General features: G+C 40.5%; 1 protein-coding gene across 1 annotated transcript; it reads left to right on the top strand.

Annotated features, from left to right (window-relative positions):
• Window positions 1–955: 955 nt before the first annotated feature.
• On the top strand, window positions 956–5,014 carry irx4a (iroquois homeobox 4a). The gene is made up of 5 exons (XM_081388241.1): window positions 956–1,422; window positions 1,847–2,086; window positions 2,492–2,598; window positions 3,054–3,367; window positions 3,817–5,014. Exons 1-5 carry the CDS (start codon window positions 1,378–1,380, stop codon window positions 4,494–4,496), a joined length of 1,386 nt encoding a protein of 461 aa, XP_081244367.1. The 5' UTR covers window positions 956–1,377; the 3' UTR covers window positions 4,497–5,014.
• Window positions 5,015–18,283: the final 13,269 nt, after the last annotated feature.

Here is an 18,283-nt window from a genome sequence, read left to right as displayed (position 1 = left end):
AAAGTCTAACTCAATTTAACGACAAGTACCTTCATCTGTAAATGAAAGCAATTATGCGGCCCATATTATATTATGTTGGCCGGTCTCAAGATAGTCATCAATCACCCGCAATCGAGCTGTCACTGCGGGCAGATTCGTTTCTTGCAGGCAGTTTTCCAGCTGGGGAAAAGAGAAGTACATCATCATTAATTTGACTGTGACCCCGGGGCTTCTCACATGTCTGAACCTGGGCTTCTCTAAGCGAGTCAGCAACACACCATGGTGCACCTACACTTTCATCACTCTCAATGGTGAAATGAAGACCTTTACATGAACAGACATATGCACAGACTTTAGATAGATAGATAGATAGATAGATAGATAGATAGATAGATAGATAGATAGATAGATAGATAGATAGATAGATAGATAGATAGATAGATAGATAGATAGATAGATAGATAGATAGATAGATAGATAGATAGAACACTTTTATTAAACCTCGCAAAACATGTTTATTTCTATTATTTCAGTGATAAAATATTGAACTCTACAGACGTACAAAAATCAAATAGTGCACTTTTATATAAGTATTGCACTTCCAGGGTCCTATGTACTAAAATAAAGTCATATTAATATCAATATCTCATTTGGGGCGCGTTAGTTTGAATAAACTGCTCACAATACAATTTCAATCCACGAGAAGGTAAAATACGTCTAATAATATCTGAACTATGAGTTTTCGAATTTTCTGGGTTTTTTTAGAACAGGTAAATAAAAAGTGTAAGTGTTTATTAATGTAGGCAAACCACCGAATTATGTATTGAAATTCTGATAAATTGAGATGAAAAGGCGCTTGATAAACCGATATATTGGCACATTTTAGTATTGCATATCTCTTTTCAAAGCTCAGTCTAATTGATAAGCTCAATTACAAGCCCATTGTGCCTTAAAATTCCACCCCCACCTCCCTGTCACTCGTTGGGATTTTTATCCAGAGAAATGCATATTAAAGTTAGAGTCTGGTCATTTTGACTGGGTTTCTTCTGACGTCAGAGCCACCGGCGTTTAAAACAACCCGCATCTGGGCTGACGTGTTTAATACTAGTTTTTATAACGCAAAATATGTATTTCTGACATCAAAGGCGGAAATTCGCCAAATGCTTTACGATGTGCGCGGCAGTGTTGTAGAAGTTTAATAGAGCGATAGGAGAGAGCATCCAAACTGGGCATCTATTGAACATCCTCAGGAAGGCGTTTAAGCAAATTAAACATGGTAGTATTGCGCTTCGCCCTATAAGCGTCCGGCAGCTTTATGCTTTACCAATCAATCGGTACAGTGAAACACAGCAGACCTGCAGTCTCGCCTGCTTTCGGGGAAACGGGGATCACTCTACAATGTCCTATCCTCAATTCGGATATCCTTACTCTTCTGCACCTCAGGTAAGAGTCGTTATCGCGCACTTATTGTTGCATTGATTCAGATTTTTTCAAATGTGAACTTTAAAGGGGAAACGCGCTCACGTGCGCTGCGGGGTTAAATGCGAGCGATAAAGACGAAAAGATAAAGGTTTAATGGGATTTCTGCGATGCAATTCAGGGCTTCCCTCTGCGCTTATCATTTTACAAATCTACTAACACGCGTTCGAGTCACAGACACATGCAAAAGTGCAGATGTGATGACAGGGGGAAGGAGGACAACAGTTGTTTTTGGCCATGATCCATAAAATGCATTGTCCTGTGGGGGCTGACTGTGGGCACTGCCAAAAAAATAAAAAATAAAAGAACTTTCACAGGAAACACACATTTTTCCGAGGTATGCAGGTTGGTGTTTTATTTATCCTGTGACATTTCCAAATCATTCCAGTTCCTCATGACCACCAACTCTTTGACATCTTGCTGCGAGTCGAGCACCAGGTCCATCTCGGATTCGTCCGCGCAGACGCCCGTGTACTGTCCCGTGTATGAGAGTAGACTGTTGGCCACCGCCAGGCACGAGCTGAGCTCCGCCGCTGCGCTGGGAGTCTACGGGAACCCGTACACGAGCAGTCAGGGCTATGGGAATTATGTTACCTATGGAGCTGACGCCTCCGCTTTCTACTCTTTGGTGAGTTTAAAACATATCCAGTTATACATTATAATAATAGCATGCATTCTAGCAATGCATCATGATGTTAAGATCCCCGCAATTCTGTATAACGAATGTGTTTCTACATCTGAGAAAAAGGAACGTTTATAAAATGATGTTCAAATATCAGCAAATTAACCTTATATTTCTTTAGTACCTACTGAATAAATGATTACAGAACTGATGCATTTGTACTAAGCATTTGATGCATTTTATATTATATTAAGTCCAAGTTTGACTTTAGGATAATGGCATAGGATAATGGCATAATAATTAGCATAATATATTGCATGTTAGCAAGAACCTATTATCATGACAAGCATCATAAATGTAAAGTTGAATCGCACGAATGTCATTACTGACAGGTCTTGTGTTTATTTCCAGGGAACATTTGATGCCAAAGATGGAAGTGCGTCTGCGCATGCGGGAATTACACAGGCTGCCGCATATTACCCATATGATCCCTCCCTGGGACAGTACCAGTATGACAGGTATTGAATAGCGGCCTTCATTAGAGTCTTCTGATTGCCAATTAACAAGTGCAGGACTCAGTTCATTTGGATCAATTTCATAGGCCGCGTTCAACATATTGATGGAATAATTAGCGCAATCGCCCTATAAACTTACAAAAGCATTTAATGTATCTTTTTCAATAAACCAATTTCAGGTCACTTTCTTTGATGCATATTTTATGTTATATCATGCTCTTGACAGTTTGCCCTTCAGGGTTTCCCCTGAAGTGCTTTAATGGCCAGATACTTGGCCGGTGCACTCTGTGTGCACTCGATCAAGCAATTTGTGCGCTCTGTTATGCTTCTAAAATAAACGCGATGCATGGATTAAGGAAACAGCATAAAACATAAAGTCCTTGTATTTCTAAGCACTGCAAACACATTTGCATCAACTTTTACCACAACAACATACGTTTATTTATTTCATATCACAGATACGGATCTATGGAAGGAGGAACTAGAAGAAAGAACGCCACACGCGAGACGACGAGCACGTTGAAAGCCTGGCTCCAGGAGCACAGGAAAAACCCCTATCCCACCAAAGGAGAGAAGATCATGCTGGCCATCATCACCAAGATGACCCTCACGCAAGTGTCCACCTGGTTCGCCAACGCCAGAAGAAGACTCAAGAAAGAGAACAAGATGACATGGCCACCAAGAAACAAGGGGTCAGACGATAAGAAATACGATGATGATGATGAGGATGGGTCACAAGAAGATCAAATCAAAAGTGAAACCAATGATGACGGTCAGTCCCATTATATTCTTCACAAAAATCAATGGGCCCTTTTTTTATTGCTATCTTAATTTTTAAAGTTAAACTTTTCTGCCTTGAGCTGTCTGGAAAAGCGCCAGCACAAACTTTTAAAAGTCTGGCGAGAGACATCACTGTAGGCTAAAAAAAAAAAAAAAAAAAAAGTTCATTACATTGGAAAACTTTTTTCTATTAAAATGGTCTTCACATCAATACTTTATTTAATTACTTCTTTAATACATATCACATTCTTACTATTTTATTGTAAGAGAACGTACTATTTGTTAAGCGTAATATGTAAAACCTATTTCATGAATGATATTAATCAAAGCATAGCCTGTTGTTTCGGGTGTGTGTTTTTCAAATATTTTTAGCAATTTATAAGCTTGTTTATTGTTCTCTCTGTCGCTCTACATTTACTTCCCATCACTATTTTTTAACAGAGAGCAAAAGTCGAGAAGACAAAGAACTTCAGTTGAGTGACTTGGACGACTTTGACACCATCGAGTCTGAGAGCTCAGAGTGTGAACTCAAACACCGCTTTCACATGAACGCGCACATGGCGACCACCGATGATCGCATCAAAGAACCATCGCCAAAACTCTCCATTCCCGGTCTGCTCGAAGCTGAGCGCGATCTCACCAAAAGCTGCTTGAAATCCACATCCGAAGACTGCGAACACGACCTTCGACACGTCAAAACGTGTTTCCAGCAGCAGGGCCATCCATTACTGGACAGCAAACCCCGCATCTGGTCTCTGGCCCAGACCGCGACCTCGTTGAACCCCACAGAGTACTCCTCATGTATGCTTAGATGTCAGCCATCACCCTCCGCCTCCTCACCTGTAAACGGCCTGGAAAGACAGCAGGATTCACCTGTTACGACTCTCAGAAACTGGGTAGATGGAGTTTTTCACGACCCCTTGTTCAGACACAGCTCCTTAAACCAAGCACAGACGAACACTACAGTTTCTTGGACCAACACGACCAAAGGCTCAATCTTAGAGACTGGAGCCCTTGGACGCTCCGTAGGGAACAGCAACGTGATAAAAACACAGCAGCAAGAGACCAGTAAGGACAGTATGACTTTTCCAAAGGGGGTGAATAAAATATTCTGTTCCTAGCACACCAAATGACCCTCAAAAGCGAGGAGGACTGTTTGGAATAGCCGTTTACGATTTTCAGTTTACGCAACAGATAACAAATGTCAGACTGTGAATCGATGGGCCCAAATACGTTTTGTTACATAAAATTATTGCGCTGTCATGGGAAAATGTATGTATTTATTGCTGTGTTTACACATCACTGGCGATGGTCCAACAAAAGGGATTGGTTTATATATATTTATTGGTTAGGTTGACGCACGTTCAGATTATGTAAATTAACAACTGAGGTTTATGTTCTGAAAGATTGAAAAAAAAAAGAAAAAAAAAGTTTACAGCCTAGTTTGGTTTCGGCTTTTATTGTTTCTTTGGCATGCATATGTTGCTAGTTTTTAATGATTATTCTTTTAGACGAACTCAGACCTTGTTACAACGGCTCACAAGTGTCACTGTTAAGAAAGTATCGCACAAATGCACAGATCTCCTCGAAACTGGGGAATGTTCAAATCTGCTCACTACAATAAACGGTCAATTTTCCGAAGCTTTTGTTCTGTGTATCGATCAGAGTCGCTGTCCCTGGTTCTGAACATACGCAGCATTATTCCCGATTAAATTCACCTGCTTGGTTAAATTTAGTGATTTAAGCTTTATTTGTATTTGTCACTAAAGGGTTGAAGTCACAGCATGGGAGGATTTTTATCCTGCCGTAATTTCATTACCTATACAGATTTTTTTTTTTTAAGTCATTTTATTATGTCAAAGTAATGACATAACAATAATACAAATGGCCCGACTGTCCACTCTAAATAATGCATATGATGTTCTCCACAGTGATTGTTTCGTGTTTACTGTGTTTGGCTTTGTAATAATTCCTCAATAACTCTTTATCATTCCCTCTCGTCCTCTGATGGGAGAGATGAGGCCCTCAGGAGCCATAAGACAGCGCTGGATGAGCTCCATTAACCCGCCATAACCAGCCTGTAATTGGGATGTTTTCAGTCATCATTCACTTCACTCTATTGATTTCTACTCTCTCTCCCTCTGATAATATTATCGAAGCACCAAATCCTTTACCCTGACCCAACACTTGAGATGGCCTGAGTTATCCAGACAGGCCGTTTATTTGGTTAGAAGGCGAGATCATTCGAAATGTTCATCTTGACACAGACCCCTCAATTTGTGGAGGTTCTCTGTACTCTGAGGCTTTTTCACCGGGGCGCGTCTCTAAGTGAAAAGGGCAAGAGAATTAGTTGGTCGAGATAAAAGGGCAAAAACACGCAGTCAAAGGCAGGAGTTGACAGTGATGGTGAAAGTGTGGCCCCTGGAGGACTGGGGTCCGTTGAGAGGGGCTTCAGTGATGAATTTCAATGTGAAAGCCAAACGATTGAGATCTTCTCCCTGGACAAAGACATTTGAAAAAAACGTGTTTTGTCTACAACGCAATGCACAACAAACGGTGGTGATGGTGTTGTCTCCAAATAAAGAGCATTATTTTTCACTCACACACAAAAAAAATATATATAAAATGCCAGATTTATTAATACTTAATAATTGACTCATAAAATATATATTTTATATTAATAATAATAATAATAATAATAATAATATATTAAGATAAAAAAAAAAAATATATATATATATATATATATATATATATATATATATATATATATATATATATATATATATATATATATATACAGAGCAGAACGCAAAATATCAAAGAAAAATGGGGAACAGAATATAATACTATCATAGCACATCGAATAATATTGTATACGAATATTGTTTCAAGAAACTTTCCTATCGTAAAGCAGGGTTTGGAGAGGGAGAGAGAGAGGGGGCGGAGGAGGTGTGATGGTTTGACTAACTCATTCAGGCGTGTCAAACACAGAGAGAGAGAGAGAGAGAGAGAGAGAGAGAGAGAGAGAGAGAGAGAGAGAGAGAGAGAGAGAGAGAGAGAGAGAGAGAGAGAGAGAGAGAGAGAGAGAGAGAGAGAGAGAGAGATGATGCTGAATTAACGGCGCTTTTACATAGAAACCGAATCAAACTGTAATCAGCGACGCGTTACTTTTCATTAAGCGCCTTTGACAGCAGCATATTCAGACTCGACAGGGGACACAGGGACCCCTGAAATAAACTGCTCTCAAAACACAGAACCATAAGATAATTCCTTAAGCTCCATTAACAACTCTTAGCCCCAGGAAATAGAAAACATCTCCAAATCTAAAAGCTTTATCGACCTGCGCAAACCTCTGCTGATGGCTCCGTTTTTTTCCCCTTTATTTATATATTTATGTTTCGTCTTAAGGGACGGGGACGTCCAGCGGTGGTAATAGACTTTAACAGAACATATTAACTGAATAAGGAGGAGAAAAAGGCGAAAAGATTTAGATCTTTCACTGACCAATTAGTGTGTTTTATTTGTTCACAGGCTCTGTCATCCATCAGATTGTATCTACTGTTTTCTTTTCGATTATATTTTTTCTTGTGTTTCTAACAACCACACAAAAAGTTTCGCGTTACACGATTTACGAAACATTAACACAATAAATAAAAGCTACTGTATGTTATTATTGTATTATTATGCCTATTAGTACTATATAATGCACTGAACATTGGTGTTGTTGAAAATACAATACAATTCACAGCATTCACAGCAACTAGTGATAAATATGAAGCGTAATCCTACGTGATGGGAGGAGATAACACATGGATCAAACAGGCCCACTTCAAGAACAAAAATAAAGCATGTTGGACATCAGATTTCACAGCTCTTAACAGAACAGACGCTTGTTTATCAGACACGTTTGTCCACATTTCCCTCTGGACCCCAAACTGCAGACCTTTAAATAAGAGTGACACACGCGCACCCCTGGGAGCAAAGGACACGGTAAATATATTTGCACATCATTAGTAGCTCTCTAACACTGGCCCACGCCTGTGTGTTTTCTGTCCTGGCTGTATCATCAGTAACATTTGGTCTTAATTAATCTGGCAGGAAGCTAATTAATAAAAAGCAATTACTGTATAGTTTTACTGGCCTCAACCGAGGTCTGGAGAGTGAAATGCTGACACAGAATACAGCTTGAAGGTTGGCTCTAAACTGCAGATCTAACACAGTTACACATGCTACTCAAGCCATGCAATTCTAATTCGAATTAGTATTACATTTTACAAATAAAAATACAATTAGGTTAAATTGTATTGTGTCCTTGTTACACATTTAAGTATTGAGTATTAATGACGTATTATAGGGTTAGAGTTAGGAATAAAGTCTTTTGGTTTGGGGTTAGTTGCGTGCAATTATGCATTTTGTGTTATTACTATACAGTAAACGTGTAACATATGTAATAAGGACACTGTAAAATAAAGTGTAACCAAAAACTGAAATGACAAACAACCAAAAACTGTGTAAGATTTTACCATGTTGCATTCCCCACAATAGGTCAAATTGTGAATATACATTACCGTTGTTTTTCCCATCTAATGGTTTTGTGCCGACATCTCATTCAAATACAAATATGCCTTTTTAAAGTGTTTCACATTATTTATTTTCCCCTTTTTCTAATATTTGTGTATAATGACAAAGTGGGCAAACTAAATATGTTTAATCTTGCATTCAGTGTCACAACTGTTCTATCAGTCAATATTAATCACACATAAAATAGCACATGCAAAAGCCATTTGTTTTTCCTGCGGCTTTAAAATTGCATTTAAATGTCATTAAAGTTCACTAGATCGGCTAGTGTAATAGGCATCGATGCAGTCGCAGAGAGCTTATCGGCTGCTTTCTTCAGTTAGTCACTGCGGGTAAAAGACTGGGTCTGGAGGGCAGATTTGAGGTGGTCTGTTTGATATGCTTGTCCTCACTCACAGGTGTCACAAACTTCCCGTCGGCCTTCATAGACCAGCTCACACAACTCTAAAGTCACTCCAGAGGTCACATAGCTGCCATTGCTGGTGTGATTTGCACTCTCTGACTGGCCTGTAAGAGCCTCTCTGAGCTTTGAAGAGGCTGGATTGAGTGTTAGCCAGTGTTATGTGCTCATGTGACTGAAGGAATTCACTGTCACTTTGCCAGATTATCGGACCTGAAATATCACACAGACTATACCTACATATATCAAGGCTAAAAAAAAAGGGCTCATTGTCCAGGGCCCATATGAGTTAACAGAACTATGAGATAGAATGAGATGAGATAGAATTCACACTCCAAAGCAAAATGAATACAAAAAAAGCATGAGGCTTTAAAAAGTATTGTTGAAAAATAATATTGTTGTGCTTTGTACAGAAAATAACTATTTCATGTTTGATACTCCATTGAAATAAGTTGTGGCATAATGTTGATTACCACATAAATTCATAATGATAATAAAAAGAATTATATAAAATAAAAGAATTATTCAAATAGGCCTGTATAGTTATTTTCCTTTCGTAAGTATTTTTCTAGATGTTATCCATGTTTTATGTCTAAATGACATGCAAGCAAACAACCAAATAAAGGATTTCAAAAAAAAAAAAAAAAGGTATTCACTTCCTTCCTGTCACATGAGGCTGTCAACTTCCTACCCCTACTTCCAGGAAGCATGGCGAAGGCAAACCCTCCCAAAGAAATGTAATTTTCATGTTACTAATAAGTATTTTTTGTTGACATATATATATCTACATAATCATGAAGGTCTCTAGAATCATCCAAACGAAACAAATCTTACAAGAGATCTTTAGTTTTTTTTTTTTGTATACTTAGTCAAAAGTCCAAATGGCCGGTGGGCAAATGCCTTGTAAGTACATATCTCAGAGACCCCAGGCAACAAAATGTCATTTTGTAACAAAAAAAATATATATATTTTTAAACAAATGTAATTTTACTCAGTTTATTTATGTTTTTACTCTACATATGGACATTTTTACTCCACAAAATGTATATGAATAAATTATTATTATTATTATTTTCTAAATAGGTTTTTATAAAAAAAAATAATAAAAAAAAATTCACCTTATAAAAGATCCACATTTCTAAATTTTATTAATGTGGATAACATGGATAATTTGACATGGTTTAGTGTAAGATTTTTTGCCCATATTTAGGAAAAACAAAATAGATGTAGTAGATGGCTGCAGAGCTCTAAAAGTACTAAAAGTTAAAATCATCCTAGGGCGTCATATATTGACGCTTTTGACATTTCGTCGACATCGAACGCACATGGCACCCTTTAGCGTCAATATGAGACACAGATAGAAATGGGCCAGAAGGCGCCTCCTAGCGGTCTAACCCTAACCCTACCCCAGACCTAAACCTACCCATAACCGAACAAAGCTCTGTGCGTCTCATATTGACGCTAAAGGCTGATTTATACTTCTGCGTCGGACCTACGCCGGAGCCTCTACGCTGTAGGCAACGCGTTGGTTTTACTTCTGCGTCGTTGTCCGCGTTGACGCGCGCATAGGGAGCGTGTAAAACCTGAGGGACCGGTCCTAGCAGACCAATCACAGCGCTTGCGTCCGCGTAGAGTTGACGCGTTGTTACATTTTTGAAGAGGTGCACGTCAGGGTACGCGCGCTACACACAGCCTACGACGTAGCTACGGCGTAAGTTCGACGCAGAAGTATAAATTGGGCTTAAGTTCGACGCAGAAGTATAAATTGGGCTTAAAGGGTGCAATGTGTGTTCGATGTAGACGAAATGTCAAAAGCGTCAGTATATGACGCCCAAGGATGAGAATGCGTTGCATTGATCAGGGTGTGACAAAGAGAAAAGTTGGAGTCTTTAGAGTTTATCACTTATTTCAAGCATCTGTTTTTCATATAATTCTACAAATTTAATTTAAAGTGTGCCACTTCATTTCTGTCTATGTGTGTTCTGTGTTGTTTCTGATTTTGAGGATGAATTTTGTCCATTGACAAAATTCATTTGATTCTAATCATAATTATTGAAAAACAGATTTTTTTTCCAGTACAAAAAAGGCCTAAACTTTGATTTTATAATATGTAGATATGAATACAACTGGACAAACTTGTGAAAAGGTGTCTTTCAGTTTGTCAAATAGCAAATAGCAAATAGTGGTGCTCTGCGGCCATCTACTGGTTAAAGTGATAATTTGTTACTTTTAAAACTGCATTTTCCAAAAGATGAGCAAAAATCTTACACTAAACCATGTCAAATTATGCGTGTTATCCACATGAATGAAAGTTAGAAATGTGGGTCAAAAAGACCCTGAACAGCACACAAGGGATAAGACAAATGGATTTGTTGTTTGTTGTGTTTTTATATTCAAGAGATTATAAGCTAGGTGCAGCTTTTTTGGGTTCGCATCAAATGTTCTTCGACTTTTATACATAATAAATTTGTTTATGAATAAGGATTGATCTGCTGAAAGCAGTTATTTTGAGATAGATGGCAAATGTTCTCCTCCTATTCATATTTTGACATTGAAGGGGTGCATACAACATATTTGCCCACCGGCAACTATTGTTGCCGCCCATTCAAAATGTGCTTTTCAAGAAAAAAAAAAAAAAAAACTTGGAGAAAATAAATGCAGAACATGCATTTATACACTATTAACACGACTATATGCATGAAACCATTCAGGGAAATTTGGGCACAAATAGGTTAAATGCAGAAATGTTGTATTTTTTTGTTGTAGTTTTTATCATTTTGCCTAAATTCTTCTGTTAAAAAGTGTCTTTTTTTTTCTTTTTTCAAAGGATAATCATTTTAACTTGTGTTTATGCTTAACAAACAGAGTAAGAGCCATAATATAAATGTGACACTAAAAGCATAAATGTTTGAGTAGATATTTAAATTTGTTTAGGTTTATGTTATGTACGTATATTCTTTGAGCACTCCCTTTTTACTCTGTAATGCTTTCCCCGAAAGAATAACGAAAGATTATTGTTACAGTGAGTAATGTTAACAGATTGGCCCCATTCGCTTCCGTTCTAAGTAACCCAGGAAAGGGGGGATAAACTGAAATGTGTGTAATCAACATAATGCCACAAGCACTGTTAAAGGGGTGAATTCTGGAATCCACTGCTGTGTCAATGACATGTATATGTAATGAGTGATTATAATCAAGGTATTAATCAATATTTTTCCTTCTAAAAATCACATGAGTTGAATGACTTCTCTGGGCTTATGAGATTTTACTTTCTTATAGAAGTTACCAGTGTGCTTACTGAAATGTTCTTTTCATGTATTCTCTAATGTCTGTATTTGCAGTAACAGTGCTTGCTCATTTAGCCCGGCTTCCAGAAATGAAATATGGAAAGATGTTTTGTTTGAGAAATGGTTCAACATTTGTCAATACATACATCTGTTTTTCTAGGGTACTCTGACAACTATGGTCACAGGGGTCATGGAAGTCTATAGTTTAAGGGATCCTTTCTTTGTTAAAGCCTTACTTTAGATTAAAGTGTCCTCTCCTTGAGAGAAGGAACGTATTATCTTGATGTTTTGAAGACTCTCCTGTTTATAGTTAGAGCCTGGCCAAATCCAACCTTGAAAAAGCTGTGTGTCAGTGTGTGTGTGTGTGTGTGTGTGTTAGTCTTTTTGATTACAGGTTAAGGAAACCACTGGCATTATGTTGTTGTTCTGGACAGGCTGGCGCCCAGCAACCCAAATCTGCAACCTGGAAGGTCATGACATGGCTAACTTAGTGTCAGCTGCATAATCGATGGAGATATGATTCAGTCTATCTGTATATGTGTGGACAATTACTATGTTTATCTATTTCTTAGCCAATGAAAATCACTCAACCTGAAGCAAGGATGTAGCTTAGACCTTGGTGAAGGGTATAAGTGCTGTGATCTGTGAGTGGCTCACGAACTCCTTGTAAGTCTTGAAGCTGACTTCAGCCTAATTTAACTGCAAACTATCTAATCTTCAGTAAAACTTTTCTTTCATTTATTATAATTCTGACTCTGGGTCTTCATTCCTCATATCTGGTTTTGGGTATCTGAACCAGACTGTAACTTTGACTGGGTCCCTTACACTGTAGACTGGGCTCAACTCATTGTGAATCTGGAATATGCCTTTAAAATAAGATAAAAACAACAAAAGTCCTGATTATGAAAAGGAAATAGAAGAGGATAGCATAGATTGATGTCTACAGGATGAGAAAGGAGTGCAAGATTGTGATGTAGAGTTGTGAGCTCTCGTGAATCGTGTGAAGTGTGCCGTGAACGAGTCTGCCAGTCAGAGCATTAGAAGAGCTTCTCCACGAGCTCAAGACAGAAATCCTGCACGACTACGTCTGTGCACTAATCAAAAGGTTACTCGTCTTTACCAGAAGTCGTCATATGCATCTAGCTATTAAAGTATCCAGAATTGATTTTTTAATTATTATGACCGCCGCTAGCGTAGCTAGCGAAAGCGGTCATATAGGGATTGTCAAAGTTTTTTTTTTTTTTTTTTTCGTCACCTAACTGAATTTTTCGTCAACGATACCAGGGACACCGAAGCACCGGGGAACATGAAATTTGGTGGGCATGTAGCCCCACTAGACTTCTAAGGAAAAATTTCGTTTGGTCCCCGGGGGCCACTCCCCCCCCGCGCTGGGCCCCCCCAAACCCAAAAAAATGCAGTTTTTCCTAAATAACTACCTGAACCGTGGCACCGAGGATGAAGAAATTTTTATGGTATGTTGGTCTACTAGACTTTTACGGAAAAATTTCGTTTGGTCCCCGGGGGCCACCCCCCCCCCCCCCCGCGCTGGGGCCCCCGTAAATTTTTCGTCAACGATACCAGAGACACCGAAGCACCGGGGAACATGAAATTTGGTGGGCATGTAGCCCCATTAGACTTCTAAGGAAAAATTTCGTTTGGTCCCCGGGGGCCACTAACCCCCCGCGCTGGGCCCCCCCAAACCCCAAAAAATGCAGTTTTTCCTAAATAACTACCTGAACCGTGGCACCGAGGATGAAGAAATTTTTATGGTATGTTGGTCTACTAGACTTTTACGGAAAATTTTCGTTTGGTCCCCGGGGGCCACTCCCCCCCCCCGCGCTGGGGCCCCCGTAAATTTTTCGTCAACGATACCAGAGACACCGAAGCACCGGGGAACATGAAATTTGGTGGGCATGTAGCCCCACTAGACTTCTACGGAAAAATTTCGTTTGGTCCCCGGGGGCCACTCCCCCCCCGCGCTGGGCCCCCCCAAACCCAAAAAAAAGCAGTTTTTCCTAAATAACTACCTGAACCGTGGCACCGAGGATGAAGAAATTTTTATGGTATGTTGGTCTACTAGACTTTTACGGAAAAATTTCGTTTGGTCCCCGGGGGCCACTTCCCCCCCCCCCGCGCTGGGGCCCCCGTAAATTTTTCGTCAACGATACCAGGGACACCGAAGCACCGGGGAACATGAAATTTGGTGGGCATGTAGCCCCACTACACTTCTACGGAAAAATTTCGTTTGGTCCCCGGGGGCCACTCCCCCCCGCGCTGGGCCCCCCCAAACCCCAAAAAATGCAGTTTTTCCTAAATAACTACCTGAACCGTGGCACCGAGGATGAAGAAATTTTTATGGTATGTTGGTCTACTAGACTTTTACGGAAAAATTTTGTTTGTTTCCCGGGGGCCACTTCCCCCCCTGCGCTGGGGCCCCCGTAAATTTTTCTTTTTTGGTAATTTTTTATGGTATGTTGCTCTTAAGGGCCCACATCAACCTAGGCCATAATCACTCATTTGTGATTTGCGCCCCTCCCATAAAAAATGAAAATGCAATATTATTCTGCTTTAATCGCCCCTATCTTCAGTGGAGATGTTCAGAACTGCACCATATTTCATGTGTATGATTAACTTGACATCCTCTGGGGGTATCCTCTGCTAAGTTTCGTAGAATTTCATCCATGGGGGGGGTATAAAATAAATTCATTTATGTGCACATTTAGTGACTGTACACTCATCGGCCTGTAGATGGTGCTGTTGAGCGAAGGGTTGCTGGTTTAGGATGATACTGTCACACACATACATGCAGGAATACAAACAAACGCAAGCATGCACACACACTGACATCCACGCACAGACACACACCCATACACACACATACAAATCCACATGCACAGACACACACACACAAACACACACGCGCACACATGTACGCACACATACATACACGCACAGACACACACACACACACACACACACACACACACACACAGACACACACATACACAAACACACAAACACATACATACACACACACACACACACACACACACACACAGACAGACATGCACATACTACTACTTTTTTTAGGTATATACATAAACACGCAATACAGCCAAATTACTCTACGTCATTTATTTTTGTGGAAAGCCAGTGCAGGCCTGAGCGGCGGTCATATTTTGTACCGCAAAGCGGGACATCTAGTTTAAAATCCAAGCGTTTAAAACGATGGATTACATGAGATAAAATACAATTAAATCAGCACAAGATCATTGATGGTATATAGTACCTGAGATCTTCATGCCAGGCACATCTCAACAAGGTCCAACAAGACCGATTCAAACACATCTTTTGATTTGTCAGAGGAACTTAGTAATATTTCCTTACATTGTACTGCATCAGTGTTCTTATTCCCCTCGTGCCCGACCTCTTGTTTTCATCTTTCGTTTTACAGAAACACACATGCCGCTCTTATTTGTATGTACTGCTGATCTTTTGCAACACAATTGGATATGGAGGCAAAGGTCAAGCTTAACTCTCTTATGCCTTTCATTGACGAATGAAAACAGCATATACTATTGATCCATCCTAAAATGATGTACATAAATCTGAGAGCTCCACACAATGCTGCCTGACCTTTCTCAATTACCAAGGTGACAAAAAAAGGCCAGAGTGATGCTTACAGAAGTTTGAGATGTTGATTTTCCCAACCCTTTGACTGCAATCAAACACACACAGAAACTGTGCAAGTTAACTGGTTAATTTTTTTTACATTTAAAACCTAAAAATAATTATCCGAAAAATAAATATCAGTGAAGACTTTACAATGAATGCACCGTGTGCATTGACAACTGGTGAAGTACAGTAGGAGAGTCTTTTCAATTATTCAAATACACTTAAAGTGCCATACTGTAATGGTTACATTTACATTTATTCATTTAGCATCCAAAGCGATTTACAAATGAGAACAATAGACGTAGTTAAACTAACAATAGGACAACAATATGCAAGTGCTATGACCTTTCCCAGTTTAATATAACGCAGTACTTTTTTTTCTTTTTTTTATATAGAATAGAAGAGAAAGTGTTAGTATTAATGGATCAAGTATTGTCGAAAAAGATTTCTTGAAAATGGCTACGGACTCGGCTGCTCTGGTTGAGATAGGCAGATCATTCCACCAGCAGGGTTTTTTTTTTTTTTTTTTTTCTCTCTCTGTTCTGGTTTGCCTCTGTTCCCTTTGTTTATTAGTTTCCTTTTGGCATGACAGTGGAAATGTGGCTAATGTTAACATGGTTGTGTTTCTATGATTATTATTCTTGTTATCTCCTTCATGTTCCTGGTTTGATTTGTGATTAAATACTTTTTTGGTGATGCTCCTTCGTTGTGCGCTTACTGCAGCCACCATAACATGACAGAACACAAAACCTATAAATAAAATGGATTTACCAGCCGTCCGCCTGCTCTGTTTGGAGCAAGAACGGCGTAATCTCGAAGACCACACCAATGACTCTTAAACCTGGCATGCCTTATCCCTTCCCTGACCGCTCCCTGTGTGTGTTCGTTACGTTCGTGGAGTGGGTGCTGGCCAACAAAAAACTCGCACACGACCGTTGGTCTCATGGATGAGGACATCGCCAGCCACACTTCAAACCCAGAGCCCAGCCCCCACCCTGCACAAAACTAATGGCAGAGCCCACCGCATATGTGGAGCCTGAGCCTGTTGCAATGAACAAGCCTGTAAGCCCGAGCCTGACGAGAGGTCTGACCAGGTGTGCGAGCCGGCAATATAATCTGTGCCAGTGAGTGTACTCGTGAAGTTTGAGGGGATGGAATGCAGCCCCGCACACACTCCCTGAAGATGAGCTGCAGTTGGCTTTTGCATATTGTTATGAGGATTTGGGGGAGGATGTTTCCCTGAGTCTCCCATCCTTGCTGGTTCCGTCCAGCTCCAAGTCTCCTGTGTTTCCAAAGATCCCGCCTAGCCTCCCTTTCCCACCTCCTCAGCCTGTAACAACAAGTTCCTCTGCCCCGTCTCCGCTGTTTCCTGTCAGTCCCTCGGCTCCTCCTCTGTTGAATCCACTCTGATGCATGGATCTGCTTCGGGTCTTCCAGTCTCCAGCTCTGCCTTGGCAAGAGGATCCCCTGGCTCCACCTCCAGCCACCGAGCCCATCACTCCCCTTCAGGTAGTCAAAAAGTAAGCTCCATCTTGGCTCCTCCCTCCTTTGGCTACAACTGGAACCATCGTCCTTATGGCTACACCGGGCTCCCTCGTTTCTCTGGATCTACCTTGGTCAGACGCTGCTCTGCCTGCGCCACAAACTTCCGGGCCTTCAGCTGCACTTAGTCCCTCCACTAATTCAGCTCCATCATGCTCCGCCTTCCCTCCGCCTGGGCTTTGGATTATCCTCCTGTCCGCGCCATGCCTCCTCCCACCTTCATCTCCTCACTGGTTCCTCTGGTCTTTGTCTCCATGGTGTCTTCCACAGGCTATGATATTGTGATAAAAAGATATTCCTTTGGTGTGTGCTTACTGCAGCCACCGTTACGTGACACATACGTTTATTTGCAGTTTAATAGCAAATGGCTTTAGCTTTTACAAATATTCTGATAACATTGATTTGTATTACATAAAGCATGCAAACAATGCAATTCAGCACAATTATTAGTCTGTCTGTTTAATTTCTAACCCAAGGTTAACCTTAGTCAGCCGGATCTGGTCCGTATCCAAGCCAGATGGTGGACCTGCACCTAGAGAAGTCCACAACAGCCCTGAATGTCAGTGGAAACCATGACAACTAGATGAGCACTAGAGACATATTTTCACAAAACTGATCCGAGACTTTGGTTGAGGATCCAAACACAGCTTTTATTGGAGGGTAATCCAGAATCGTAATCCAATAACTGGCAATAGGTCAAGAACACAGGCAAACCATTCGAACATAAAACACGGTCAAAGGGGCACAGGCAAAAACAAAGAAATCCAAGAATAGCAAGCAGAAGATCAAAAAACCAAGATCCAGGAAAAGCAGGAGAATGCTGAGAATTGCATTGCGACACTAGGCAAGACTTCGCAAAGAGTGACTGAGTAAACCAGGCTTATATAGGGTGAGCTACTGTAACATGGATAATGAGACACAGTTGAAGACAATCATGGATGATGAGACCAGGCAGTGAGTTATGGGAAATGTAGTCCTTGATTGAGTGACATTAGTCTGGGGTAGAGTGCCCTCTGGTGGCTATCAAGGGCACTCCAGCTGGTGATCATGACACAGATCCCCTGTGAAGACCCCTGTGTTGACTAGACGGACATTAGACAACGAGAACCAGACAAGTCCTCTACACAGACCCTATGGCCAGCTTCAACTTCACCTCCCTTCATATGCCGACATGATGTATCTGTCACGGTGTGACAAAAGCCAGATAAGGAGAGAGAGTAAAATCCTCGTGAAGGCAGTATTATTTGGAGACCTCTTGTGGATGGTCGTCTCATCACACCGCGAAATCTGTTGCCATGGCAGCGAGGCCAATTGCCTGATTGACAGCAGGTGAGGAGAATTACAGAGAGTGTTGTGAGATAAGATGGGGCTTTAAAAAAGAGAGGAAACAGACGGTCGGTGTGGTTCTCCTCCCGTGAGTGTG

This window comes from Scardinius erythrophthalmus (assembly GCF_964197995.2).
Source record: "Scardinius erythrophthalmus genome assembly, chromosome: 16".
Taxonomy (NCBI): domain Eukaryota; kingdom Metazoa; phylum Chordata; class Actinopteri; order Cypriniformes; family Leuciscidae; genus Scardinius; species Scardinius erythrophthalmus.
The sequence above is the reverse complement of the archived record's forward strand: the minus strand, read 5'-3'. Positions and strand labels throughout refer to the sequence as shown.

Bases quoted from the DNA above. Each gene is read 5' to 3' on its own strand.
- irx4a (XM_081388241.1), top strand. From the start codon at position 1,378: ATGTCCTATCCTCAATTCGGATATCCTTACTCTTCTGCACCTCAG. The intron at 1,423-1,846 runs GTAAGAGTCGTT...AAATCATTCCAG, and splicing joins CTTACTCTTCTGCACCTCAG to TTCCTCATGACCACCAACTC. The intron at 2,599-3,053 runs GTATTGAATAGC...TTCATATCACAG, and splicing joins GGACAGTACCAGTATGACAG to ATACGGATCTATGGAAGGAG.